This window comes from Emydura macquarii, unplaced genomic scaffold (genome assembly GCF_026122565.2).
Source record: "Emydura macquarii macquarii isolate MOO-44397 ecotype Brisbane River unplaced genomic scaffold, CSIRO-AGI_Emac_v2 contig_2988, whole genome shotgun sequence".
NCBI lineage: Eukaryota > Metazoa > Chordata > Testudines > Chelidae > Emydura > Emydura macquarii.
This window is the reverse complement of record NW_027133125.1, coordinates 5,532,691-5,558,960: the sequence shown is the minus strand read 5'-3', so window position 1 is coordinate 5,558,960 and position 26,270 is coordinate 5,532,691. Positions and strand designations below refer to the sequence as shown.

Below are 26,270 nucleotides of genomic sequence, written 5' to 3'. Positions count from 1 at the left end.
CAGTGCCCTGCCCACACTCTGGGCACTGCGTCTGGGGGCTAGGGACGGAGACTGCCTGGGCAGGAGTCTCCTTCGGGAGCTGCAGGCGGCAGGTGTCGCTGTGCTCTGTGCTTTGCGGCTTGCCTGGGCCCCTCCTGGGGCACTGACCCGTGCCCGGTGCTATCTGCTACACTTTGCTCACGCCGCTGCCGTGCCCGGCTTTCCTGGGAGCTGCTGTTTGCTTTCCTCTGAGTTATGACTGCGGCTCGCGCCTTTGATCTGGGCTGGGTCCGGCCTCCACGGCCTGCTATTGGTCTGCCTTTGAAGTGCATTTCCCTCCCCTGCTTTGGGCGCTGCACTGCAGCCGCTGGAGCAAACCCGGGGGAAGGTCTGGGATGCCTCTGTGGTGGGCACAGCACAGCGCCCCCTTTGCACAGGTGGCCCTGGGCACCGGTGACGGTGCAGGAGCGACCGGAGCCCGGGAGCAGAGCCTGGGGCAGTTCTGGGTAGAGGCCCCATAGTCTAATCTTAATGCTGAGCTGTAAACATGACCCCGGCCCTGCACTGGGGGGGGCCCTCCGGCTCTTGCCTCCTGCTGCAGGGAGTTCCACAGAGGAGCACTGCGCTGCTCCCTTGGATGGTTCTGAACTCGCTGCCTGTGCTATGGGGCAGGGTCACTCGAAGGGCTGGACCCCTCTCCCCTCCGTCCCACGCGGGGCAGCCGTGTGCACAGCGGGGAGGAGCTGGGGACGTGCTGAGGGCGGCGTTGCTCTCACCCTCAGGCAGTCCCGCCCGCCTCTGGCAGCGGGCAGGGAGACGCCAGGCTGGGTCACAGCACAGGGAAAGCAGCCGCGCCAGGTCACGGAGCTGCACATTGCCAAGGCAGCAGGGGGGAGCTGGCACATGCCGCCTGGGCCCGGCTGTGGAGGAGGGGCAAGGGAGCCCAGACAGCCTGTACCGTGTGGCCCATGGCTCCCCCTCGCACACGGCCCTGCTGGCTGCCTGTGCCCAGGGCGCTCCCCGTCACCTTTCTCCAAATCCCAGCGCCCCCGGGGGCGAGGGGCTGGGGGGCTCCTGACCCAGCTCTGTAGAAGAGCTGAGCTGGCAGCCAGCCCGGAAGCGCTGGGCACGGAGGAGCAGCAGTGCAGGGGGCCGGCGGAGCAGGAGGCTCAGGGCACGTCTCAGAGGGCTGACTTCCTGGTGCTCTCCTGGTCCCTGGCCCCCCGCCCGCTGGCGTGTCCCCGGAAGGAGCTGGGCGTGAGGGCAGGGCTGAACAGCACTAGCCCCGGGGACTGGGGGAGCACGGGCCTGCGGCAGGGCAGCGGGGCCTGGCAGCAGCCTGGCTCCTGCCTGGCTAGCTCCGAGGAGGTCGTGCTGGGCGGAGGCTGGCCTGCCGGGGGGGGGCGAGCGCTGGGCTGCAGCCCTAGGGGCTCTGTGCCGCCCCCCCCCCCCCCCGGCTGGTTGCTGTGCTCCTGGCCCAAGTGACGGGGCTTGAAGCTAAACCTCTGTGGCCCCGGGGGCTGGGGGCCGCGGCTGGCGGAGAGCACAGAGCAGCCTCTCCGCTAGTGCAGGCGGGGCCCTCGCGCTCCCAGCCCGTCCCAGCAAGCGGGACTGGGACCTGCTGGGCTGGACACAGCCCCGGGCCCACCGGTCCCCTGGCAGCGCCGCCCGCGCCTCCCTCCCTCGCGCCCCAGGGAGACGCCCTGGGCGGGGACGCCAGCGCAGGCCCTTGCTGTGACTTGCCGGCCCAGGCTGTGGACTCTGGCCTTGAGCAGATCGGGCCCCCCCTCCGCTCCCCGCCCCGCCAGAGGAACTGGCCTTTATCTGTTACACTTTGTTCTGCTGCTGGGTGTGGAGCAGGCAGAGCCGTGAGATTAGCCCTCAGACCTTTGACACACACACGGCTCGCTGCGGGGCCACCGCTGGCTGGGCTCGCCTGGGGCTGGGGCTGGGGGGCAAGTGCTGGCGAGGCGCCCCCGCCCCCACACAGGGGCCTGCTCCGGCTCCGTGGGGACGGCGTGTGCCAAGCGGGTCTGGGCACGACATGGGCCCTGTCTGCAGGGTGTGTGTGTGTGTCTGTGTCACGTCTCCACAGCATGCCACAGCGCCCCTGCTGGGAGGCTGGGACCGAGATAGCCCGGAGCGCCCCACAGCCGGCGCGCCTGCCTGGGCCCCCACAGGGGGGGAAGGGGACACTTTACTGGGGCCCCCGGCCCAGACTGCAGCCCCATGACCACAAGGAACAAATGGTTCCTGGCTGATGAGATGGTGCGGCTGGGCTGGGGATGTGGGATGTGGGGGGGAGAGGGGCCGTGTTACAAGTTTGTACCGGGCCCGAAAAAGTTATGCTTGGGCCCTGGCTCCTGCCCCACCCCCCGAGCACCCCCTTGGGCACGAGGAGGAGGAAGAGCCGGGGGCAGCGAGAGCCTTGCTCGCCTTTGTAGTAACTTTCCCAGCCTCCCCCGCGGGCACCCAGAGCCACACTTGCTGCCTCGGGCCCCTGCGCCCAGCGAGCGCAGCTGGAGGTGAGGGGCGCCTGCTCCGGGCCAGGGCCCCGGTGCTCGTAGGGGGTGTTTAAATAGAGGCCGGGGGCGTCTGTTCTCTCGGGCCAGCAACCCCAGAGCCGCTGGGCCTGTGGACCAGAGGGAGCCCGTGGGGGCTCAGATGGGCTCTGAGAGCAGCGTGGCACCGATGAATGTCCAGGGAAGCGTGTCCTGCCTCGAATGCCGCCCCAGGAGCCCTGCTTCACTTGGCCTGGGCCAGGCCGGCCCCGGCCCCGGAGCCCCAGGATGGCGGCTCATGGCAGAGATGTGGCACGTACTGCGTGGTTTGCTGCGGACGGGCTGCAGCACTGTGGCGCAGCGTGCCGCGTGCCAAGCCTGGCGCAGTGCGGACAGAGCTTTGCTGGGCAGGAGCCTGGGCCGGGCACCCAGCTCCTCCCTCCCGTGAGCCCTGCTGAGTCCCCAGGGGCATTTGGGCGTATTTACCCGGGAAAGGGACCCTGTCTAGCACACAAAGGGGGCAAGCTGCGGCTGGTGCCCAGAGAAGGGGTGGTGGAGAAGGTGGGCCCGGCAGAGGTCCCACCAGCCCACCCAGTAGTGTTAGAGATCGGTGCGTTCAGGGGCGGCTGGCTCTGGGGTGCAGCACGGCACCTGCGCTGGGGAACATCAGGGCAGGCAGGTGCTGGCCTCTCTGTGCAGGTCCCAGCCACTAGCAACTCCGCTGCCCTCGGGGGGTGCGGGAGGGGCCCGTGCCTTCGCAGGGTGGGAGATCCGTGTGCTGGGTGGGACGTCACCCCTAGTGCTGGCTGTGGACTCAATGCTTTGCACTCCCATTCCCTGGTCCATGGGCGATCGGGGTTGGCCTGGCCCACAGGCCCCGGGCAGGAGCGGCGCTGAGAGGCCCTGGGTCGTAGCAGGCTCTTGAGTGACGCTGCTGCCTCACCCTGTCTCCCCCCCACGCCGACACTGCCCTGGGGCTGCTGCGGGGGGGTGGCTGTGGGCCGTGCGGGGTGCTCAGGAGCCCCGGCCTCGGTCAGAGCAGGGCCAGAGGTGTCCTGCCCGTGCAGACGCTGCTCGAGGGGGGGGGTTACAGGCTTGCACCTGCCCCGCTGAGACTCCGAGCCCAGGCGGCTGCGTGATTCCTGGCCTCAGGGGAAGCCGCGGCCCTTCCCCTTCGATCTTATCAGCAGCATTTCATGAATGACTCGCAGCTCCCCAGCCCTGGCCCGGCAGCGCAGGCTGGAGCAGGTGTGTGTGCACAGCTGGGCAGGAGCTCTGCCAACTGCTGCAGCAGGCATGCCCTGCCGGCTGCTCAGCCTGTGCGGGAGGAGCTCTGCCAGGCCCGGTCCGGGGCGGCTGTGCTGGGCGCTGGGTGCAGGCCTGGGACCAGGCACCGTTGCCCTGGCAGGGCCCAGGTTGCCACCGTGGCCAGGCTATCGGCGGATGCTGCCGAGCCAGCCGTGTGCCAGGGAGTCTGGAGCCCAGCCAGCTCTTCCACTCTGCGGTGCCCGCTGGGCCTGCGCCCAGGCTGCGGGGGCCACGGGCAGAGTGCCTGGAAGGGGAGCAGTTCCCCCGAGCTAAGGCAGTGCCACGTTGTTCATCTGCACAGGGCAAGCAGGGGGCCATCCCCCGCCCCCAGGCCAGGCTGGCCTTGCAGTCAAGCGGCTGGCCAGGGGTGCAGGAAACCAGGTTCAGCGTCTGGCTCTGCCAGAGACTCCCAGCGTGGCTTCGTGTAATCATCCTGCCTTCCCCGCCCGGCTCAGGTTAGACTGCCAGGTTCTTGGGGCAGGGAGGGCCTCCCAGCCCACGGATAGCAGTGACACCGATCCAGGCCTTGGCAGAGCCCTGCAGCCACGCTAGCGGGTTATGCTGTGAGCTGTGCGTGCCAGCAATGGCGCTGGCTGGCTGTGGGCAGAGGACCGGGCCTCTCAGAAGCCCTCGCTGGTCCGGCCCTGTCCCCTTCGGCCGAGGGGCTCCAGCCAGCAGCCCCTGGTTTGTGCTGGCGCTGGGCTGTGGAGGGGGAATGGCGGAGGGAAAGCTGGGCTGTGCCTGGGGGAGGGAAGGGGCTGAACTGGCCCCTGCTGATCTCTGCCGTCCCGCAGCCCTGCAATAATGGGGGTAACGCAGGGCCTGTTTCTGGGCCAGTAGATTGAGGGGGCCGGTGTGAGGCACTGGGTGGGCAGCCGCTCTACCGTGGCCAGGCCCGCAGTGCGGTGAGCCCGGTTAGCCCCTGGCCCAGACGGCTTTGCACCTGCGGGGCTGGGGCCCCGCTCAGGAATGTGCTGGAGAAGTGGGGTGTTGGATTGGGGGTGCCGGCAGCCAGCTCTGCAATGGCGAGGGCACATTCCAGGGAGCAGCTGGGTGTGAACCCCCCCGCACTCCCAGAAGAAGGATGAGACCCTCCAGGGGGGCACTGGAGTTGTGTTTTATGTCTAACCCCCACCACATGGCCCAAGGCGCTGGGATGGGAGACTGCCGAGGGGCACCTAGGTACAGCGGGACCAGCCGTCAGTGCTAACCCACTGCCCCAGCCTGGCACCACGGGCGCCGTGCTGTGGGGGCGGGGGGGCGGCAGCATTGCCGGGCCGTGCCCCAGGTGCCCGTACAGCACAGAGAGGGGCTGACAGTGTCTCTTGTCCCCCCCAGAGTCTGCCCCAGTTCTGCGGCACAGGGGACGGGCCAGCGTTCGCGGGCACCCTGCAGCATCTCTACACGGCCGTGGCCAGACAGGAGGCGAGGGCAGCGCAGAAGTGGCGCCACTCGGGTGAGGGACCTTCTGGCGATGGGAATGTGTCCGGGGCAGCTTGTCCCGGGTGTCTCTGCCGTGGGGAGTGGAGGGCACTGGGCATCGCCCACTCGGGTGAGGGACCTTCTGGCGATGGGAATGTGTCCGGGGCAGCTTGTCCCGGGTGTCTCTGCCGTGGGGAGTGGAGGGCACTGGGCATCGCCCCCTCTGGCTGCCCTTGCCCCTGTGCTCCTGGAGCTTCTGGCCTGGCACGCAGGGAGGCTCTGGTCCCCGTAGCTGACAGACACCCCTGGCTGCTGGCCCCCTGCCCCATCGCACACATCTGACTCCTGCCTTCTCTCTTTGGGACAGGGGATGCCGGGAGCCCAGAGCGCCCCTGCTCCCGCCAGCTGGCTGGGGAGGCCGCAGACTTGCTGACCACGCTTGACTCTCAGCAGGAAAAGGTTGAGCCACCCTCTGCCCTGCCACAGAGCCTGGGCGCGACGGCGGTAAGTGCAGCTGCCCGGAGGGCTGGTGTGAGAGACCCGCCTGGGGCCTGGCTGGGCCTGGAGGGAGAGACAAGCTGTGCAGCGTGGCCTCCACCCGCAGGGGGTCCAGCGAGTGCCCGCAGGGACTGGGCCCCGCTCCGCAGTCCCCGTCCCGTCCCGTCCCGTCCTCTCTGACACAAACCGACCTGCAGAGCGGATGGGCTGGCTCAGAGATGCAGGGCCTGTCCCCTCCAGGGGTGCTGGCTGCGATCCGGCCCAGGGCAGGGAGGGGCTGGCTCAGAGGGGCAGGGAACGGGACATGGAGCTTTTCCCCTCCGGGGGCGCCGGCTGTGATCCGGCCCAGGGCAGGGCAGGCTGGCTCAGAGGACTGTGTACATGGAACTTTTCTGGCCCCGTTTGATCAACGCTTGGTCCCCTCCAGCCGAGTTCCTAACGGGACACATCCAGTCCAAGCCCCCTCCCAGCTTTGGACTGTGAGCTCACCCCTCCCCCAACGTGTGGGGCACTTACAGAGCTGCTGGCTGCCCCAGTGCTCGGCTGTGGGGCTCACGCGGCTGCTGGATGGTGCAGAGCCTCCAGCTCCTCCATGCTGTGCCTCCCAGCCCCACTTCGGCCCCTCTGCGCCTCCGGCCGCTCTGGGGGTTCATCTTCCCCTTGCTCCGGCCGGGACACTCTGCAGTGGGGCCCCTGCTGTGTCACAGAGATGCACCCCACAACTCCTCTGGCTCCTGAATCAGGGGAGGGGGGAGACAGGAGAACCCCCCCCCCTGCATCCTCTGGCACCTCTGATTGGCTGCTGTTCTCCAGGAGGCGGGGCAGCGGGGAAGGCAGCCACTCAGAGGTTTCCTTCCCTCGGCGCGGCTGGGAATTGCTGGGGCTGGGGTGGAGCGTCTGGCCTGGGGGCAGCTGGTCTCCAGCAGGGGCAGACCAGGGCCGGGCCCAGGGGTGGCGTTGGTTGGTCGCTCACAGCTCTCCTGGGCTGGGAGCCCTGGGGTGGGGAGCCGGGTGCAGGGAGCCGTGGGGCTGGGGCCCCTCGCTGTCCCTGGGGGGTGACTGGGCTGGGCGTTGTCTGTCCATCAAACCTGCCCTTCTAGTTGGAAGCCAGGGCTCTGCCCCCTGCCCTGCAGCGCCGGCTGGCACCCAGCCGGGCCCGTCCCAGCCACCCGGCACCCACGGGCTGGGACGCGGGTGCCAGAGCCGCTCTGGCTGGGTTGTGCACAGGCGCACGCAGGGACACGCATGCGCGCAGACCCGGCCTGTGTGAGCGTCCCCGTGGGTGACACAGGTTCCTTTGATTCCAGACTCCGTCCTCTCCATCGCAGAGAGCCCGGCTGCCTGTCTCCAAGGCCAAGAGGAAGAAGGCAAAGGGGCTGTTCGGCTGACACGCCGCTGCCCCGACCCCTGTCCCTTGGGGAGGGGCCTGGCCCAGGCACTCCCTGCTCACCACGGCAGCTCCAGGACGCCAGCCTTGAATCCCGCACGCAGCAGCGAGACGGGGCAATCGGGGCTCCCGCTCTGGTGCTGCCCGTGGCCAGGCCTCTCTGCTGGCTGAGCCAACGGGGCAGGCGTCTCCTCTGCTCCTCACTCCCCGCCCACCCCTCTCCCCACGCTGGCCTGGCAGTCCTGCCCTGCCCTTACCGCCTGCCCCCAGCCAGCTGTGGGGCTGCCCCCCATGCTCAGCAGGGCTGAGAATGGACGAGCTGAATTGGGGGGAGCGGCTGGGTCCTGATCTTTCGATGGGTGGCTCCGCTTTGCTGTCCCCCCAGTTTGCAATAAAGGCCTCTGAGGACACAGTGTCTGGTTGGGGGCGGGGCCATCTCTGGCTCCTCCCATTCGGTCTTGCCCAGTATCCCATGGGAGCGGTTTCAGCTGCAGCCCCATGTGGGGGCACATGGATGCCCCCGGCCCTTCTCTCCAGCCTGTCCCCGTTGCAGCCTCTGCCCCCGCAGCCTCCCGTGCAGGCGGAGAGGTTCTGCCCAGCCGGCAGCCACGTTAGCAGGAGGCCCGGGGCCAGTCGCAGCCTCGCACGTCGTCCAGCTGGAGGCGCAGCCGGTGGAGGCTGCAGCTCCCGGCACGCCCTGCTCCAGCGTGCTCTCCGCAGGGCCCCGCTGGCACTGCCCGGGGGGTCGCCGTCCGCCTGGGCCGGGCTGGGGCGGGAACCGGCCTTGGGCTCAGGCGCAGAACTGGGCAGGGGCTGCTGCGGAGCAGCTTCTGGGGGGCTGACGGATGGTTAAGGAAGGGTTAGTCCGTTGCTTGGCCCACCCGGGTGGGGCACCCGAGTGCAGCTCGCCCTCCATGCCACGCTGCCCGTTCGCCAGGCGCTTAGAGCCTCCAGAGATGCTGACTGTCAGTGCGGGGCTAACAGACCCTCACATGCTCTGAGCTGCGCAGAAATCCGGCATGAACAGGGACGCCACAAGCGAACGGGCTGGGAAATGGCCTGACACGGAGATGCTGCTTGGGGCAGGGATGCCCAGAGCTCGGCTGTGCTCTGGAGCCTGCGGCGCAGCGGGAATCTCCTGCAGGAGAGGGGGGGCTGCCTTCCCCCTGCTGATACCCAGAGTGGATGCCAGGAGCGAACGCTGCTCCCGGGAGAAATCCCAGCCCCAGGGACCCTGACTCTGAGGACGCAGGGAGTGAGGCCTGCACAGCTGGGCTCTCCCGGGCACGGCTTGGTCCAGCCTCCCACTGCATCTTGCGGGTCGGCCTCCATCGGTTGGAGTCCATAACTAATCATGTGCGCAGGGTTTAATGAAGCCGTTACGCAGGGCGCAGCCCGTGGCCTTCCCAGCCGCCTCCATTAAAGGGACCTTTCAGGGGCTTTCAAGTATTTTTAGAAAAGGGGCGGGGGGGGACCCAAGCCCGGCAGGGAGAGGAAAATCCGGAGCTGGCCTGGTGCAAAACTGGGGAAATAGCTCCACCTAGACTGCGGCTCCCTCCCTCTCGCCTGCTCTGGGGCCACGGGGGCTCCGGCAGCCCCCCACTGGGTATCCCACACAGAGCACAGGGATGTATCCACAGCAGGAGGGGATTCCCCGTAGCCCCCACCCCATGGGTGGAGTCCCCCCCGACCCATTTGGCCCATGGCCTGGTTTGTTTGGTCCAGGCAGCTGAGATGGCCCATCCACAGGCCCAGTCTCTCTCTTCTCTCCCCCATGGGGCTGGGGCCGTGGCAGCGGGCAGGTGAAGCAGGGAGAGCCCCCAGTGCCCAGCTCACTGCCACCCCCCAAGATCCCCCAGTGACACAGCCCGGGGGACTCGTGTCTGCCCTGCCCCCTCACCAGGCCCAACCTGGTCTCCAGGCCAAGCCGGGTCCAGCCCCCAACGCCCACACAATGCTGCTCTGCCCATCCTGTGCTCCGGAGCCGGACGCCCCCAGGCCGGGCTGAGAGCGGAGCAGGGTCTGCCCCACCGAGCCCCGTTGAGCCGGGCGCTGCCCAGACCCTGACCGAGAGCAGGGCCTGATGGTTTCAGTCCCAGCTGCGAGCCCACTCTCCCTGCAGTCTGAAGGTGTGGGGGTGCTCCACGGGATACGGATGGGCTGTGGGGGGCTTGAGGGGCCCAGAGAGGCAGGGGGGCTGTCCTCACTCACTGTTTGCTCTTGCTTGTGATCCGGCTGCCTTGGGGAGCCTGTGGGTAGGGGGCGAGTTGCAGAAATCACCCCTCCTTGGGGCTGATGCTTCATGGCATTGGATGCCTGTGGGTCAGGCAGAGGCCCCCAGAGCTCCCCCTCGCTGCGGCTGCCCCCGTGGTTGTTGCGGGATGGAAATGGCTCTGCGACCAAGTGACGTGGAGCCGGGGGCAGGGCAGGCGGCCGTACGTGGGTGTTGGGGTGCCATGGGCGGCGGGGTGGGCTCACGTGGCTCTTGTGGTGCCATGAGCATGGGGGGGCCCCGTACATGGGTGTCGTGGAGCCGTGAGCAGGGCGGGTGCATTTCTCACGCATAGGCCCGGGGAGCGAGTTACCCGCCAGCTGGAGAAGGGCTCCCTGGGCTGGAGGGGAGAGGTCAAGGACGATGCGGCGAAGGCCTGTCTCTGGGAGTAGCCAGGCCGGGCCAGGCGAGGGACCCATCTAGGCCAGTCTCCTGTCTCTGGCTGGTGCCAGCAGCTTCTGAGGACGGTCCCCTGCCCAGCCCCGCCCCGCCCCACACTCCTCGCATAGCCCTGCCATGGGGTGGCGAAGCCCCTGAGGGGCGGGTGGAGCAGGACGAGGCCCCTGCCCGTGCCCCTTCCAAGCAGTGTGCTTGCAGCCCTCCCGTCCGTCTGTCCGAGCCCCCAGGAGACCAGCCCTGCGGGTGCCTGCCTGGGGAGTGAAGGGTGAGAAGGTGGGGGGCTGGGGCTGCTCCCCTGGTGCTTTCCCATCTGACAGCGTTAGCCCCTGGGACGGCCGGGCACACAGAGGCCGTGACCAGTGTTAGGTGAGCAGCTGGAGACCCCCGGTCCTGCTTCCCAGAGGGGACAAGCAGCGGGAGGGGGGAGGAGCTGCTTGTGGGAGCAGGGCCTGCCAGCACCTCTGGAAATCTGGCCCCAGGCCTCCCAAGCTGGGCTCCCCCAATCAGCCGGCACTTCTGGCAGCCTGGCTGCGTCCCCAGAACGAACCCCAACCGCCCTCTGGCCTGATCCCCTGCAACATGGGGCCCCTGTCGCCACGGCAGGCCACTCCTGGGAACTGGCCCGGCCTGGCCCTTGCGCTGCCCCTCTGGGACGGGCCCCTGGGCCTCAGCTTCTGGCCTGGCCTAGCCAGAGCACCCAGGGCAGGGCTGTGCCAGGAGCCCGGCACCGGGGGAAGCTGCCCGGAGGAGTTGTCTCACCTGGGGAGACTGGGCAGCCGCATGGGGAGAGGGCAGAGCCCAGGGGGCCTGGCTGGGACCCCATGGCCTGGGTGGTGAAATCAGGGTGTAGTGTTTACTTTCCCCTCCTGGCAGCTGGAAGGGGAAGCCCTTCCCTGCCCCGCATTGTTGTCTCAGCGAGTTAATCAGATCCCATAATCCTGTTGTGGAAATATTGGGCCTCCCTGGAAACAATAGAGACCGAGACTATTGTGGTTAAATTTCAACCAGCGCCTCCCTGGCCTGTTTGATCCCCCAGCCCGTTATCAGCGGGGCTCGGGGACCTGGAGGTGTCTCTTGTGTCTCTGCCCCGGGAGCCCAGCCCGGCGCAAACAGCGCCCGGGAGTGGGGGGCGGCTGCGCCGGGGCCGCTGGTGGGACCCTCCACGTGTGTTTTGTTGACACCTGTGGACGGGGGCGGGCTGCGAGCCGGCGCCTCCAGCCCGGAGCTGGTTCTGGTGGGAGGGGCGGGAGACAGGCCCCCGGGCCCCGCAGGAGCCGGGGTGGGGGAACCTGGGGCGCAGGTGGCGCAGGGGCGCCTCCCCGGCCGGTGGGGTGGGCTCGGGCCGGCGGCGCTCCTTGCAGGGGGAGGAGGCTGCGGCGGCCCATGGCAGGTTCCGTGGGGAGGCGGAGAGGGGGGAGGGAGCTGGGAGGCTGGGACACGGGCAGGGTGCGGTCCTGGCGGTTCCCGCTCCCGGATCTCTTCAATTTCCCTTCTCACTCGTGCCCTGGGAGCGGAGGCAGCAGCGGCTCCGGCTCCAGCTCCGGCCCCGGCCCCTGCAGCCACCGCCGCCCTGACCACCAGGGCGCAAACCGCGGGGACTCCGGGCAGCCGAGCCCCGGCCCCGCAGCAGCCGCCCCGCTGCCAAAACAAACGGCCCTTCGCTATTTATTGGAGGCGGCCGGAGCCGGGAGCTCAGAGCAGGCGGCCAGCGCCAGGCGCCGGCCAGGAGCAGCGGGGCGCACGGCGGCACCTGCCCGGCACCCGGCCACCTTTGCGCACTGGATGGCGACCCCCCTGGCGCACGGCGAGCGGCGCGGCCCGGCCTGAGGGGCTGCGGGGCTGAGCACCCCCCTGTAGCCCGCCTGCCCTCCCGCTCGGAGCAGCCTGCGGACTCCCCTGCCATGAAGCTGGCCCGGCTCCTGCTGCTGCTCAGCGGGTGCGAGCTGCTGCTGGCCCCGGCGGTGCGGGGCTGCGGGCCGGGCCGGGTGGTGGGCAGCCGCCGGCGGCCCCCCAGGAAGCTCATCCCGCTGGCGTACAAGCAGTTCAGCCCCAACGTGCCCGAGAAGACCCTGGGCGCCAGCGGCAGGTACGAGGGGAAGATCGCGCGGAACTCGGAGCGCTTCAAGGAGCTGACGCCGAACTACAACCCCGACATCATCTTCAAGGACGAGGAGAACACGGGCGCCGACCGCCTCATGACCCAGGTACGGGCCGGCTGCGCCGCCAGCCCCAGCGCCGGGCTCCTGCCCCCCGCGTCCTGCCCTCCGCCGGCTCCGGCTTGACCTTTGCTCCCGGCCGAGGATGCTGCTCGAGCGGCTGGTTCTCGCTGGCCGCGCTCCGGGACAATCCCCCCCCCCCCCGCCCCGGGCTCCCAGACTCAGGTGCCGGCAGCGAGGGGACGGGAACTGCCCCTGCCCCGCGGAGTGCGGCTCTTCCTCCCCGGGGAGCTGCCGGCGGGGGTCTCCTGGGCTCCCCCCGGCCGCCCGCTGGACCTCGGGCAGCTGGGGGCGCTGGGAGCCGAGCGCGACGGCGGGGATCAGGGCGCTCGGCTCGGCTCCGCCCTCACCTGCCGGGCAGCGAGCGCCCCGGGGGCTCCGGCGGCGGCCCCCAGCAGCCAGGAGATGCTGCGTCTCCAGGGGCTTCCTGGGGAGACGGGCTCGGATGCTGGGGAGGCCTGAGCGCCGCAGGGCAGCTGTTCCCGGGGCCGGGGGTCAGTGTTTCAGGGCTCCGCAGCCACGGGCGAGGGGCCCTGGGGGCCAAAGGCCAGCGAGGGTTGAGGGAGACCCCGGGGGGGCTGGGAAGTGAAGGGCTGAAAGCCAGGAGCCCCCAGGGGAGGGACAGAGTGCCTGGGGCTTGGGGTGCGGAGGGGCCGGGAAAGAGGCGGGGGGGGGGGGGGGCAGTGGAGGGTGCCTGGGACCAGGGGAGGGGGGGTACAAAGCTGCTGGGGGGCTGCAGTGCCAGCACCAAAGCAGGGTACAGCCTCCGCTGGAGAGGGACCCTGCGTGTGTGTGTGGGGGGGGAGGCTGGAGTGACCCTTGTCGACGGCCCCAGCGCAGAGGGACCTTTGACATCTCAATGGCCGGTTCCACCGAGGCCCCTCGTCCAGGCTCTGAGACCACAGCCAGGTCCCTGCTGCCTCAGCCCCACGTGCTGCCCATTGGCCGGGGGGCCGCAGGGCGCCAGGAGCCCCTTGTTGGCGTGAGCGGCGCGGGCCCGGAATGAGCAGAGCAGGGGCAGGTCACTGGCAGCTTCCCCGAAGGCCCTGGGCACGGCTGGGTGTTCGGCTCCTCGGCCAGGCCTGAGAACGGGGCTGTGCCTGGCGTGGCCGTGACTCGGAGCCCCACACGCCCCCTCACCCCCGCGGCCTCCACCCATGGGCCAAGCGTAGCAGATGGGCATGGCCAGGATGGCAAAGCAGAACCAAGGCCCAGCCGAAGGGGAGAGGGACTAATGTACACAGAGCCCTGGGCAGCACGGCCTAGCGGGCAGAGCCTTCGCTTGGAGCAGGCCAAGCCCCTTGCCCTGCTCTGTGCCTCAGTTTCCCCTGCCTCTGTGGGAAGGGAGCTGGTGGGTTGCTGTGGGGCAGCTGGCTGATGTCTGGGGTGGAGTGTTTGGAGGTTGCTGAGCCCAGCTGTGTGTAGCAGGGGACAATGCCCCGTGGCCTGTCGTAAATTCCAGCTGGGAGGCAGCGGAGAGGCGGCTGGGCCAGCGGGAGGGTGGGTTACCCTGGTTTCAGTGTGGGCAAAGAGAATGCCTGCGGCTTTCAGGAATGCAGATAAGGAGCTTCGAGTCCTTAGTCAGAAACCTGGCCCCCGCCCTTCGCGCCGCTTTACAGCCCAGGTGAATTTCCCAGCAGAGGCTCTGGGTCCCGGGGCTGGTGGACTGGCGGACGGGCCGTCCGCGGCAGGCCCCTGGCCAGCTGGGCCGCAAGGAGCGTGTGCTGGGCCCAGGCTGGGGAGGAGATGCTGGAGTGGACCCCGGCCTGGCCAGGACATGAGAGCTCCAGGAAGCGAATCTGGGGCAGGCTGACAGCTCCCAGGCTGGCTCCCTGGGTAGGTCCTGCCCAGGGCCCCCCCTTCACCCCATGTGCTCCCGCCTGAGTGAGGAGACCCTGCTTGGACCCCTCTGCTGGGTCTGCCAGCCTGAGAGCCCAAAGCACTTCCCAGCCGGCGGGGACAGTCAGACAGTCACCAACGCCGGCTGCTGGATCCGAGCCGGTGCCCTAGAGGGGACAGGCCCCGTGTCCCCACTGCGACCCCTTATTTCTGTGTGTCCCCTGCAGCGGGTAGGACAGAACCGGTCCCGTCACTCTCCTCCCGCTGTGTGTGCGCAGCGACCAGCACCACGGGCCCCGATGAGCCACTAGGGCCGCCCCGCCCCGGACGTTACATCTGAGTCGGCCCCTGCGGCCCCATGGGGCCGGGCTGGGAGCCCAGAGCCCAGCCCGAGATGCAGCTCTGTGTGGAGGGCCTGGCTGAGGAGTGGGGGGTGCCAGCCAATCGCACCGGGACTCCCAGCCTGACCCAGCCCTCCCAGTGCCCCCCAGGAGGGGTGGGGGTGGGCAAAGGGAGAGATGGGCCCCGGGCTGCACAGTGCCGGAGGCTGGGGGAGGGGATGGGACCCACCCCCGGCCTCACTGGCTTTTACTGCTGTTGACTCACTTTGGAGCCTGTTTTCCCCAAGTCCAAGGGTCTGGGCGTCCGGGTGCTGCTGGGAGACGCCGGCCGGGGGGGCCAGGCTGCTCCCGCGTCCCCTTATCGCTTCATCTGCCTCAAGAATCCGAGGCTCTGTTTGCTCTGCGCTGGGCCCGCTGGCAGGCACTGAGATAAGGACCCACCTCTCCCGTCTCCGCCCTCGCTGGGCAGAGGAATGTCCCGGGCGCCCCCCATGGCGCCCTGCGGGACCCGGCGCCCTCCCGTCACTGCCCGGCCCCACAGGAGGCAGCGGCATCCCCTCCCGGGGGTTCCTCACCCCTGCTCCTCCTGCACCGTGGGGCTGGCAGGGCCTGGACAGCCTGCCCCCCCCCCCCCAGGAAATGCCACTGACCCCCCAGGGTCTTGGTCCCCACTCAGGATGGGGCTGCCGGCTGCCCTCCCCGTGTGTGTGTGTGTGTGTGTGGGGGGGGGGGGGGTTTGGCCCCTGGCCCTATCGTCTCTGGGCTTCCCCCGAGAGCGGGTCCCACCTGGCCCGGCTTGAGAGTGGCACTGGCAGGAGCTGACGGTGCCAGGCTGAGAACGGGCGCATGTGCCCTGCCAAACTCCCTGCCTGCAGGGCCGCCATGGGGAAGGGTGTCCCCCCACCCCCCACAGCCCCAGTCAGCCCCTGCCTCTCCGCTGGGGCAGCCACGCATGGCAGGGATACCTGGCCCGCTGAGTGGCTGGGCACGGCCGCTGGTCTGTGCCGACTGGGCTGGTGCGGGGCCCTCGCCTCAGGGGAGCTGATCCTTGGCAGCGAGCGAGTCTCAGGTGTCGCTCTGGGCCAGGGTCTCTCCGGGCGTCTCTGACCCGCGCTCTCCCTCTGGCCAGCAGGGCAGCTGATGGTCATGGGGACGGCATTACTACCCCCCCTCCGCTCCCCATGTCCCTGGCTGGCTGTGCAAAGCTGGCCGTGGGTTGGGAGGGGACAACATCCTGCAGCGAGAGACCGGCTCTGCGTGTCCGTCGCTTGCCGAGCTGCTGGTGCTCTGCACGGCCGGGACATTGGCCGCGCCGGCTCCCTCTTGTGGCAGAGAGTTCCACAGGCCCACGGGGCGCTGGGTGAATTGGTTCGGACTCCCCTGCCTGTGCTTTCCTCAGCTGGCTGCTCACGGCACTGGGCAAACTGGGTGAGGGGCCCTTCCCAGCCGTCACCACCCTAGGCCGTGATGCAGGCCCCCAGCTGCCGTGCTCCAGTCAGGGGCTGGCTCTGTCCCCAGCCCCGTGTGCCAGTCTCTGGGATCTCTCCTACCTGTCGTGATCTGGGTGGGTGGAGGTGGCCTGCACCAGGGGTCAGCCAGCCCTGCTCCCATTGGAGACTCGGCATCGGTCCAGGGCAGACCCCACACTGCCTGTGGACGTCTGCAGGGCTGCAGGGAGCCCCGCTGGCACAGGCCATCCTGGCACGGAGGAGTTTCTGTCTCCCCCACACCATGGGCACCTGCACCCCCTCCCCACGATGGGCTGTGCCTGGCCTCTCCTGCTGCCCCGGCCATGCCCTGCTTAGCAAGCCTGGCCTGTGGCACCAGCCCTCGCACGGTGCCGGGCGGGTGACCTGGCCCTGCGAAGCCCCTGCCCTGGGGATCGTCACCAGGCCGGGTCTGGCCCCAGACTGCTGTCGCCTGCATTCACCTGATCCGGCCCCTTCGTGCTCAGTATCCCCGCACCGGCGTCTCCCCCCTGGGCCGGCGATGCTGTCTCCGCTGTGGCGGCCCGGGCCGCCGGGAGCACCCCGTGCCCCTAAGCTGGGGGGCACCTGGCTGCAAGCCGGGCCCCCTCTCCCTGCGCGCAGCCGTGCGGACTCTCCGGCCCTGCAATGACACCTGCTGGCAACAGCGAGGACTGGCAGAGCTGCCCTTGGTTCCAGCCACCCGGCCTGGCCTGTGCGGACGGGGCCTTCGCCTTCCCAGCTGCCCCCTCCCTCGCGGGTGCCCAGGGGCAGGGCCTGGGCAGCCGGGAGCAGCCCGAGGCGGGGCTGGGATGGGTTTGTTGCCTTGTCAGTGGTTGGAGCCAAAGCAGCCGGGGTCTGAGCCCCCTTCCCCGGGTACCTGTCCCCGTGCACCTGTGTCCCCTTCGCCCGGGCCGTGCGCCCCGCCAAGGGCGAGGTGTGCTGCAGGGGCCGGTCTGGGGCTGGGCCAGGGGATTCCAGGGGATGCTAGGTGGGGGGGAGCTGAGCATCCCAGGGAGGTCCCAGCCATCAGCAAGCGTCTTTCTGTCCATGCAGCCCCGTGCACAGGGGATCCTGGCCCGAGACGCGGCTCCTAGGAGTGAGGGTCCTACACTCTGAGGAGAGATTCAGCCAGGAGAAGGGGAAAGAGCCTGGGCCAGATCCGTGCCGGGAGGAACAGCTGAGAGCGGGGCGGGGAACAGGCCAGGAGCTGGCAAGGGATCTCTAAGCGCCAGGGTCCGGGACATGGCGGGGGCGGCTCTAGACCACGGGGCAGGTCGCCGTGCGGGATCCAGGGCCAGGAAGAGGCGAACGGGCCATGGCCACGTGTGTCTGACTGCGTGCGGGCCGGTGTGAGCTGGGGGGCCCCACCTCCTCCCATTTCACCCCATCTATGCAGACGTTCTGGGAGGCCCCGGAGCTCAGCGCTTCCCCTCCCCCCCGTCTACCCTGCATGTCTGTGTGTCTGTCCGTCCCAGGGGAGCTGCTCGAACAACGGGGGAGGGCGGGAAGGAAAGGTGCAAAGGCCCTGGCTGGACAGGGGCGGCAGGCTGGGGGGATCATGGAGTGTGGCCAGGGGCGGTGGGACGAGGCAGGGGACGGGCGTCCTGGCCAGGGGGAGCCCAGTTATAGCACAGGCTGCACGGCCCTGGGTGAGCAGCCCTGCCTGGGACCCACCGTGTGAGCCCCCCTGCCAGTGGGGGAGTCACATGCACTGGGGGGGCTGCTGTGAGCGGGAGTCAAACCCCGTCCCTGCCCATACCAGCCCCCTTTCCCAGCCTCCCCCGCTCGCCAGCAGCCACCCGGCCAGGAGGGGCGTCTCTGGGGGTGGCAGGGCTGCATGGCCAGTGGGACGCAGGGACATGCTGGGGGCAGCCGCGCCATCGTGCCACGTACCTGGGCGGCACCGAGACCCTGGCTTCTGGGGACAAAAGTCACTCCCCTCCCCCAAACCTGGGTTTGTCCAGTTCCTTCCCTGGCTTCTCTCCCGCTGGCCCAGACACCCAGGCTGCACTGGGGTGCCCGGGGGAAGGGCGAGGGCAGAGAGGAACCTCTGTGCGGGGGGAGGGTCCCCAGCACTGTGGCCCCCCCCCCAGATTGTAGGCTTGGCCTGTGGCTGGGGAGCCCCTCCGACCCCCCATCCCTGCACAGACCCAGTCTGCCGCTCCAGAAAACTCCCTGCTGCAGGTGCCTTGCTGGGCCTCCTGGTTGGGAGGGGCAGAGACACCCCCCAGTGCAGGGGGTGGCCTGGGAGACCCCGTGCCAGGCTCTGAATGCCCAGCCTGATGCACCAGCTGGAGCCCCGGGGTTGGGGGAGCCCCGTCCAGCCTTTTCCCGCTGGGGCCTCCTGAGCTGGGTTCGGATCTTCCCGAGCTCACAACTGACACGAGCGGAGGGAGCCTCAGCTGCAGTCCCGGAGCCAGGCTTGGTATGTCTCCGCAGAGGGGCTGCCCAGGCTGTGCCGGGGTCCCCGCCGGGCGGGGGTGAGGGGAAGCTGCCCCCGCTGTTCTGGGGTACACGCTGCCCTGGGCTGGCTGTAGGGCTCAGTGAGCGGGTCCTGCTGATGGCGGGGAGACGTGGGGGCTGGACGCGGCGGCTGCCCTGGTGCTGTCACAGCTGCTGGGTCAGGGAAGGGGTTTCCCGGGGGGCTGGTTGTTCAGGGCGTGGCACCCCCGAGGCAGAGCGGGTCGTGTTCCCCGGGCCCAGAGGACGTGGAGCTGCCACAGCCCTGACCCTAGCCCTAGTGCAGCTGTGGGTGTGTTGGTCCCAGCCCACCCCATGCCCGGGGGTCACGGCTCGGAGAGGAGCTGCAGGGACAGGGACGCGTCTCCACGGTTTAGAGGCTGCTAAAGAAGCGAAGGCGCCCTGGGGCGAGAGGCAAAGCGCTGCCCGGGCTTAACACTTGGCCAGCAGCTGGAGAGCAAAGCGCCCCGGATTAAGGAGTCAATTTGCATCGGGGCCAGAGGTTAACGGTGGGGCACAGGGTCCCGGGGGGAGACGGACAGACGGACAACGTGAGCAGTGGTTCCTTAGGTCAACCAGGGCCAGAGAGACCATGAGGCACTTCAGGGAGCCCCGGACACGTTGGGTGGCTGGGCAGACGCTGGGGGGTGTAATTCAGTGCTGAGAAACGCAGTGTCATGTCTATGGGGGAGTGTAAACTAGTCACAGAGCTGGCGGGGTCTGAAGTCACTGTAGCAACCCAAGAGAGACCCGGGTGTCTGCAGAGAACTCGGTGCAAACCCCTGCTCGGGGTCCAGCCCCTGCCCATGCCCAAAGAATGGGAGGGAGAATATTTGACTGCTGTCGTGTGAATCCCTGGGGCAGCCGCATCTGGTCCCTGCGTGCGGCCCCAGCCACCCCATCTCACCCAGGGCTTTGCGCAGCTTGAGGGGGCTCCGGGGAGGGTGACAAGAACCACCAAGGGCCTGGAAATGTCTCCTGTGAAGAGAGATTGAAAAGCCGGAGCTTGGTCCCGTAGAGAGAAGCCGGAGAGGAGGGGGCCATGATAGTCTATGAGATCCTGGCTGGCCGAGAGCCGGGCGCTCGGCACTTTTTTCTCCCTGCCTCATAGAACACGGGCTCTGGGCTGGCACTGAAATGTGGGCAAAGCAAAATCCGTGCAAGGAAGTGTTTTGTCACGTTGTCTAAATAACCCGTGGAACTCACTGCCACAGGGAGTCACTGGGGCGCGGCGCTTAACAAGAGCCGGACAAGGAAGGGACGTTGCTATGGCCACAGGCCTCTCCAGGGTTGTAATAAATTGGGTGCCCCGCTCCTGCTTCGGGGCCTGACCCAACCTGTGTGTTGGGGGGGGAGGGGGAGATGGGGCTGCCACACCTCCCCCTGCAGCGTCTGCGCTGGCCTCTGGCACACGCGGGCGACCGGGCGAGCTGGCCCCAGGGTCTGATCCCGTCTGGCAAGGCCTGCGTTGCTCTGCCCCCGTGCTGGCTCTGGGGCGCGGCATGGCTGCTCTGGCCAGTCACTGCTGGGATGGAGGAGGGGAGGGGCTCCTTAGGAGCAGGGGCTGGCTTGGTGGGGGACAGGGGGATTCACAGCCCCCCCCAGCTGTGCACTAACCCTGCCCCTTTCCCCCAGCGCTGCAAGGACCGCCTGAACTCCCTGGCCATCTCAGTGATGAACCAGTGGCCGGGGGTGAAGCTGCGGGTGACGGAGGGCTGGGACGAGGACGGCCACCACTCCGACGAGTCTCTGCACTACGAGGGCCGGGCCGTGGACATCACCACCTCGGACCGGGACCGCAGCAAGTACGGCATGCTGGCGCGCCTGGCCGCCGAGGCCGGCTTCGACTGGGTCTACTACGAGTCCAAGGCCCACATCCACTGCTCCGTCAAGTCAGGTACCGTGGGCGGGGGGGTCTCTCCCCACAGCAGGGACCTGGGGCAGCAGCTTGGTGGGGCTGGCATCCCGGTCCTCTCACTCACCCCATTCCCCACTCCAGCGCCACGGGCGCCCCACCTGCCCTGTACTCATCTGCTCCCTCCTGTACCCTCCCGACAGCCCTGCCCCCCGCGTTACCCATGCTCTAGGGCACCCCGCCCGTACCCCACTCCGCAGCGCTCAAGGCATAACCCAGTTAAGGCACCTACCCATTCCCAGGCCATGTAACCTGTTAATTGAAGCACCCGCCTGTCCGCATTCGCAGGCTCCGGGTGTAATTCTCTGCCGGTTTGCGGGGACTGTTACCAGTGCTGGAGCCTTCCCAGCAACATCCTTGTTCTCTGTCCATTGCCAGCTCCCAAACCAGGACACGCGCTGAGCATCTGGAGCACCCCACGCCCCGTAGGGCAGACACACGGCTCCTGCCAGTCAGGGTAGATCAAGGGCTCCAGCTGCACGGTGCGGGCAGCCAGGTGCTGAGATCCGGTTGCTCTGATCTCGGGCCATGTCCTGGAGTTAGGATCCAGAGCACGTCCCTTGGGACCCGTTTACATCGTTAAACGTGGGTCCTGCTTAGCTGTAGCGTGACCAGCCATTTACACGGAAGTGCCACAAACCCCAGCCCTGCCCCACAGCCAAACAGCTCGGCCCAGTCAGACCCAGCGCCTCCGGGGATTTAAATCGCGCCCGCTCAGTTCTGCGGCCGACAGACCCAACCGGAGACGCAGCCAGGCTCATCCCGGGCACCAGCGGCGCAGGGGGGCCCATAAAGGCAGGTGCCGATTGGCCGAGCCTGTGTGGAGCCGCGACTCCCGGCCAGACGGACGCGTTTCCTGTCCCCGCCGTGCGACGGGCCTGTGGCGGGTGGACAGGCCGCTCTCCCCAGCCCGGTGCCCGGCTGTGCGATGCCACCTGCTTTGTAGCCCCTGCCTGCTGCCCTCGCTCCGGCTCTGCTGCTGCTGCTGCTGCCCCAAGAACAAGGCTCAGCTTTCACCCCTGCCCCATCCCACCCCGCGCCCCCCAAACGGCTCCCCCGGGCTGGCCCATCTCTGCCTGCCCTGCATCCTGCTCAGCCCCTTCCCCCGCTCTGTCCTACCCAGCGTCCCCCCTTCTCCCTCCTCGCCCCAGGCCCAGCCCCACCAGAGCCCCCGACCCACCCACGCGGGTTCCCCCTTTCCCCCTTTCCCCCGCTCCCGTCCCCACCCCACTTCCTCTGCCTGAAACAGCAGAACCACACGGGGCACATGCCCTGCCCCCCATCCTCCATGCACCCCTCTTTGAATCCCCCCCCCCAGCTTCCCTGCTCTCCGCCCTGCCCCCCTCCTTCTCCAGACCTGGCCGTGGGGGGCCGGGGTGCGGGGCTGGCTGCGCTGGGGTGATAACGAACAGCTGGGGGCAGTTGGCCTCTCCCAGATGGCCTGGGCTGGCAGTGTCTGCTCAGGCGGCAAACGGGGCTGGGCTAGTGCGGGGCTGTGGGTCAGGATTGAGGGCGTTGGCAGAGCTGGGGGCGGGGGGGAGCTGCAGTGCGGGGTCCGGGCGGAGCTGGGTAGGATCCCAGGTGGTCTAGCAGGGGGCTGTGGGTCGAGTGAGGGGCAGCCTCACCGGCTTTGCCTGTTGCCGTCGTGCGGTGCCAGCGCCTGTCTCAACCCACAGATGCACGTGGGGCTGGGAGTCCCAGGCTGAGTCCCTGGGTCCAGCTCCCCACTCTCGCAGGATCTGTCCCCAGCCCTGTACGGGCCCTGCTGGGGCGCCCCACCAAGGGGGCTGGGCTGGGGGGTCCCCCCTGCGAAGGGGGAGCAGGGTCCACGGCGACTCGGGGCCAGTTCTGGCCAGGAGCCGATCGGCCCGTCGACTCCTCGCTGGAGCGTCCCAGGCTGGCCGGCCGCGGGACCCGGCTCCTGCTCTCCCTGCCCTGGCCCCGGCGCTCCGGGAGAAGCGCCCCCGGGGGCAGTGAAGGGTCCACGGTGCACAGTGCGCAGTTCTGGTTCCATCCAGCAGAGGGCAGCGACCTCACACACACACACGCACACACACACACACACACACACACTAATTCCCCTCCCCAGGCATAAGGAACCGGTGCCTGGCCGGCCCCGTGCAGGGTGGATGCCACAGTCGTGAGTGGGGCCCCTTTGGCCCGCGGGCCCCGGCAGCGTGGCCGGCTCCAGCCAGCAGGGTCTGACCGACAGGCTGCCCGGTGCCCACGCCAGGACGGGCGCGACGGCCCCCTCGGCAGGACCCAGCGCCACCGGTGCCGGGAAAGGAGCCAGCGGCCCGGCTGGCGCCGAGGGGCAGGGCCCCGGACAGTGACCCAGCGAGGACCCTGGGCGCTGGCCGGGGCCGCCGGGCCTCTTGCCCAGACCTTTGTGAGCCTGCCCCCGCCCTGCCCCGTGTCTGCCCCGCTGCTGGGTGCGTGGCTGGGGCTGGGCGCGGGCTGAAATGGGGGTGCTCCCCCATCCCCAGGTGTTGGGGGCAGCCGGCCTGCCCCCCCGGGACCCAATGGGGTTTAGTTTTGTACTGGGGCCATGGGGCCTGCTCCGTGCATTGTGCCCCTCGAGTCGCCCCCCCGCACCGACCCTGAAAGCCCCCGATCACCCTGCCCGCCCCGGCTGTCCCGGCTCCTCTGCGCCAGTCCCAATAGGCTGGGGCGAGTCTCTGCGAGGCAGGGCCAGGGCCCCTCCCTTGGGGCCCAGCCAGGCGGGTGGTGCCAGGACGTGCCCTGGGGCAGCGTCAAATGTGGCCCCGGCCCTGTCCCTGGGGATGATCCCTGGCCAGGGCCAGCCCCCAGCTGGGGGTTTCTCCCACCGCGTGGTTTAAATTCTCCCCATTGGGCCCCCCCATCCCCTCCAGCTGCCCCCTGGCCAGGCTCTGAGCCCCCTGCTGGGCCACGGTTGGTGTTGGGGGGCCCAGGCCTGAGGGCAGGATTGGGGGGAATCCCGGGGGGGCATTCGGGGTGAATCTGCAACTGTGAGAAATAAAACGATTTGCTCTGGAATTTGGTGCTTTTCTTAATCCACCTCTAAGCCCCCCCCCCCCACCTCCCATTCTCCTACTGCCAGTCTGGCAGGGGGGGGGGTTGGGGAGTGCGGGGGGGCTGTCTCTGGGACAGGCGCTGAGGGGAGTCTGCCTAGGAAGGGGGCCCAGGGGGCGGGCTATGCTCTGCGAGTTGGAGGGGGGGCAGTGCAGCATGGGGGGGCACCGGGGCTGCCAGGGCTGGGCAGGGGAATGTGTGTTGCCGGGGGGCGGGTTAAAGGAGCCAAATGCCATGTCTGCTGACAGGCAAAGCCCCACCCTGACCACCCAGCCCATGGCCCCCCCAGGCCCAGGGACCCCAGGCTTGGCCCAGCTGCTGCAGCCAGCGCTAGCCCACGGGCCCCATCAGTGGGGCAGGGAGCACCCGCCCCCCCCCCGACTCCTGTCCCAGCCCCCCCGCCCCGGGTCAGGTCCTGCAGCCAGTTCCCCAGGGCTGGCCTGTGCCCCCCGCCCCAGCCCTGGAGCTGTGTGTGTGTGGGGGGAGTGTCCCCAGGGGGTGTCCCCAGCTTGTCACTGCTCCAGCCCTCTGCTGCGGCAGGAGCCCCCTGGGCTGGGGCTGGCTCACACGCCCCCCACCTCCCCCCACTGCTCCAGGCTCCCCTGCCCCTCCCAGGGGTTTGGTGACTAACCCCTTCACCCCCACACGTGCCAGCCGGGCACAGTCTGGGCCATCCTCGGTTGCCCAGGACCCAGCCAGCGGCAGCTGCAAAGGGGCCCAGAGCCCCCCAGCTGGCTGCCCAGCGCAGCAGGTCTGCTTGGGCCCCCCCTGCACCCCCCGAGCGCTCAGCGGGGGGGAGACACAGGCTGACTGGCCGGGAGCAGCTTTTGGGGGTGAGGGCAGCAGGAGGTTGGCACGGCTCAGGGGGCTGGGGGAAGGATGGTGCTGCAGGTGAGGGGGGGGGCTGTGGCACGAATGGGGGATTGTGGGCCGGGGGGTGTAGGGGGCTGGGGGCGTGTGGGGTGGGCGGAGCAGGGTCTAGGTGTGACAGTGCAGTGTGGGGTGAGGGGGCTGTAGGCGATGGCGTGTTCCAGTGGGCGGTGGGGGGAGAAGGGTGCGCAGGGTGTGGGCATTATGGGGGGATGGGGTGGTGTAGGCTGGGTGTGAGTGGGTGGGGGGCAGGGTGTTGGTGTTATTAGTGGGGCGTGGGGGGGTTAGTGGGGGGGGTGCACTTGTCAATACCTTTTGCGCTGGATGCTGGGTGGAGGCACATCCCAGCCTCAGCGCCGGGGAGGGAGGTCCCTGTACAGACAGCCCCACGTGCCACCCCAGAGGTGGCTGCATCACCCAGCAGGCGAGGGGCGGCGGGGGGGGGGCTCAGGCAGGCCCTCAGCCGGCGGGTAACCGCCCTCCTCTCTTCTCCCCTCCAGAGCATTCGGCGGCAGCAAAGACGGGCGGCTGCTTCCCTGCCCGGGCCCTGGCGACGCTGGAGAGCGGGGCGAGGACCCCCCTGTGGGCGCTGCGCCCGGGACAGCGGGTGCTGGCGATGGACGAGCAGGGCCGGGCCACCTACAGCGACTTCCTGGCCTTCCTGGACAAGGAGGCGTCGGCGCTCGCCACCTTCCACGTGATCGAGACCCGGGAGCCGCCCCGGCGGCTGGCCCTGACCCCCGCCCACCTGCTCTTCGTGGCCGAGAACTCCACGGCCCCCGCCGCCCGCTTCCGGGCCACCTTCGCCAGCCACGTGCGGCCCGGCCACTACGTGCTGGTGGCCGGGCCGGGGACGGGCCTGCGGCCGGCCAGGGTGGTGGCGGTCTCCACCCAGACGGACTTCGGGGCCTACGCCCCCCTCACCCGCCACGGGACCCTGGTGGTGGATGATGTGGTGGCCTCCTGCTTCGCCCTGGTGCGGGAGCAGCGGCTGGCACAGCTGGCCTTCTGGCCGCTCCGGCTCTACCACAGCCTGGCGGGCGGGCACAGGACCCAGCCGGAGGGCGTGCACTGGTATTCGGGGCTGCTGTACCGCCTGGGCAGGCTGCTGCTGGCCCCCGAACGCTTCCACCCGCTGGGCACGGCTCAGTTCGAGAGCTGAGAGCCGGAGGAGAGGCGTGGGGCGGCCGTCGGGCCGATCCGCGGGGGGCAGCGCCCCGAGCAGCGGCCTGGGAAGAGAAGCCCCGCCGGCAGGCAGGCGGCCAGCCAGCTGCTTGGCCCTCCCGGATGCCGCCTGCCCTCGGGAGCGGCTGAGTGCGTGCGAGGCCCGGATCCCATCTGCCAGCCTGGCCGGGCGGCACCGTTGACAGGCCCCTGCGGATCCTCCGGCCTGGAGCGGGGGGGGGGGAACCGGCCCCCCAGGAGCTCCCCCTCTGCTGCCTGCGTCTGGGCTGCCCCGGCTCCCTGCCAACCGGGCCCTGTCGGCCGGCCAGCCCCGGTGCCCCCGGGCGGGGTGCTGCAGGAGGGGGCGCCCCCAGCCGGATGGACGTGCTGCTATTTCTGTGCCCCATTAGCTAACGAGCGAGAGCCTGGGAAAGCAAGGCAGGGGGGCCAGGCAGGAGCCCCCATGGTGTGGGGGGGGCTCGGCTGTAGCAGCTGTGTGTGGGCGTGCCCAGCCCTGGCACCAGTCTGGAGAGGGCCCTGATCCCGGGCTGCTGGCACGCAGGGCCCCGCTGGGGGGGGAGGGCCCTGTGTATTGGGGTGCCCATCGCCGGCCTCCCCCTGCAGCAGGGAGGGGGGGCGGCAGAGGAGAGACCCCAGCTCCGTGCCAGCCCGGCCGCCGGCTCCCCGTGGGGTGGGCTGGGCAAACCCCCGCCAGCAGAGCAGGGCTGCCGAGAACGAGCCGTGCCCCCAGGACAGGCCCACCCCCCGGCTTCTGAGGCCGGGACGCCACCGGCCCTGGTGCATGAGCCACGGGGACGGGCCCGGACAATGGTGACGGGGGGCGGGGGGGGTGACCTGGGAATGCAGCCCCAGGGGTGGTGCCTCTTAGCCAGATGTGGGGGGGGGGGGGAAGAGCCTCCTCCCTGCCCAAACGTTACTAAAAATAGCACCAGCCCCCCCACCCCCCATCTGTGCCACTGACACCCACAGAGCCAGGCCCGCCCCAGCTCTGAACCAGCTGTCAGCACCCCCCCCCCTATGGGTAAATCATGGGACGTGACCCCCCGCCCCCCCCGCTGGCAGCACCAGCCACAGGCCCCCCCCCCCCCCGCGCTAGTTAGTGGCTCAGCAGCGGGCAGGGGGGCCATGGGCCGGGGCCCCCCCCGTCAGCCGCTT

The 26,270-nt window shown here is 69.5% G+C and overlaps 2 protein-coding genes across 2 annotated transcripts in view; both read left to right on the top strand.

Annotated features, from left to right (window-relative positions):
* The window catches only part of NHEJ1 (non-homologous end joining factor 1), a 113,808-nt gene extending 105,192 nt beyond the window's left edge, over nt 1-8,616 (top strand). The window contains exons 6-8 of the mRNA XM_067570105.1: nt 5,127-5,244; nt 5,578-5,714; nt 7,016-8,616. Of these exons, the coding sequence (XP_067426206.1) occupies nt 5,127-5,244; nt 5,578-5,714; nt 7,016-7,096 (336 nt within the window). The 3' untranslated portion in view covers nt 7,097-8,616. The remainder of the gene's footprint in view (nt 1-5,126; nt 5,245-5,577; nt 5,715-7,015) is intronic.
* Nucleotides 8,617-11,362: 2,746 nt separating this feature from the next.
* IHH (Indian hedgehog signaling molecule) lies at nt 11,363-25,790 on the top strand. The gene is made up of 3 exons (XM_067570106.1): nt 11,363-11,970; nt 19,727-19,988; nt 24,431-25,790. Exons 1-3 carry the CDS (start codon nt 11,668-11,670, stop codon nt 25,090-25,092), a joined length of 1,227 nt encoding a protein of 408 aa, XP_067426207.1. The 5' UTR covers nt 11,363-11,667; the 3' UTR covers nt 25,093-25,790.
* The last annotated feature ends 480 nt before the right edge of the window (nt 25,791-26,270 follow it).

Coding starts and splice junctions, on each gene's coding strand:
- IHH (XM_067570106.1), top strand. CDS start 11,668: ATGAAGCTGGCCCGGCTCCTGCTGCTGCTCAGCGGGTGCGAGCTGCTG. Junction 11,971..19,726: donor CCGACCGCCTCATGACCCAG/GTACGGGCCGGC, acceptor CCTTTCCCCCAG/CGCTGCAAGGACCGCCTGAA. Junction 19,989..24,430: donor CCACTGCTCCGTCAAGTCAG/GTACCGTGGGCG, acceptor TCTCCCCTCCAG/AGCATTCGGCGGCAGCAAAG.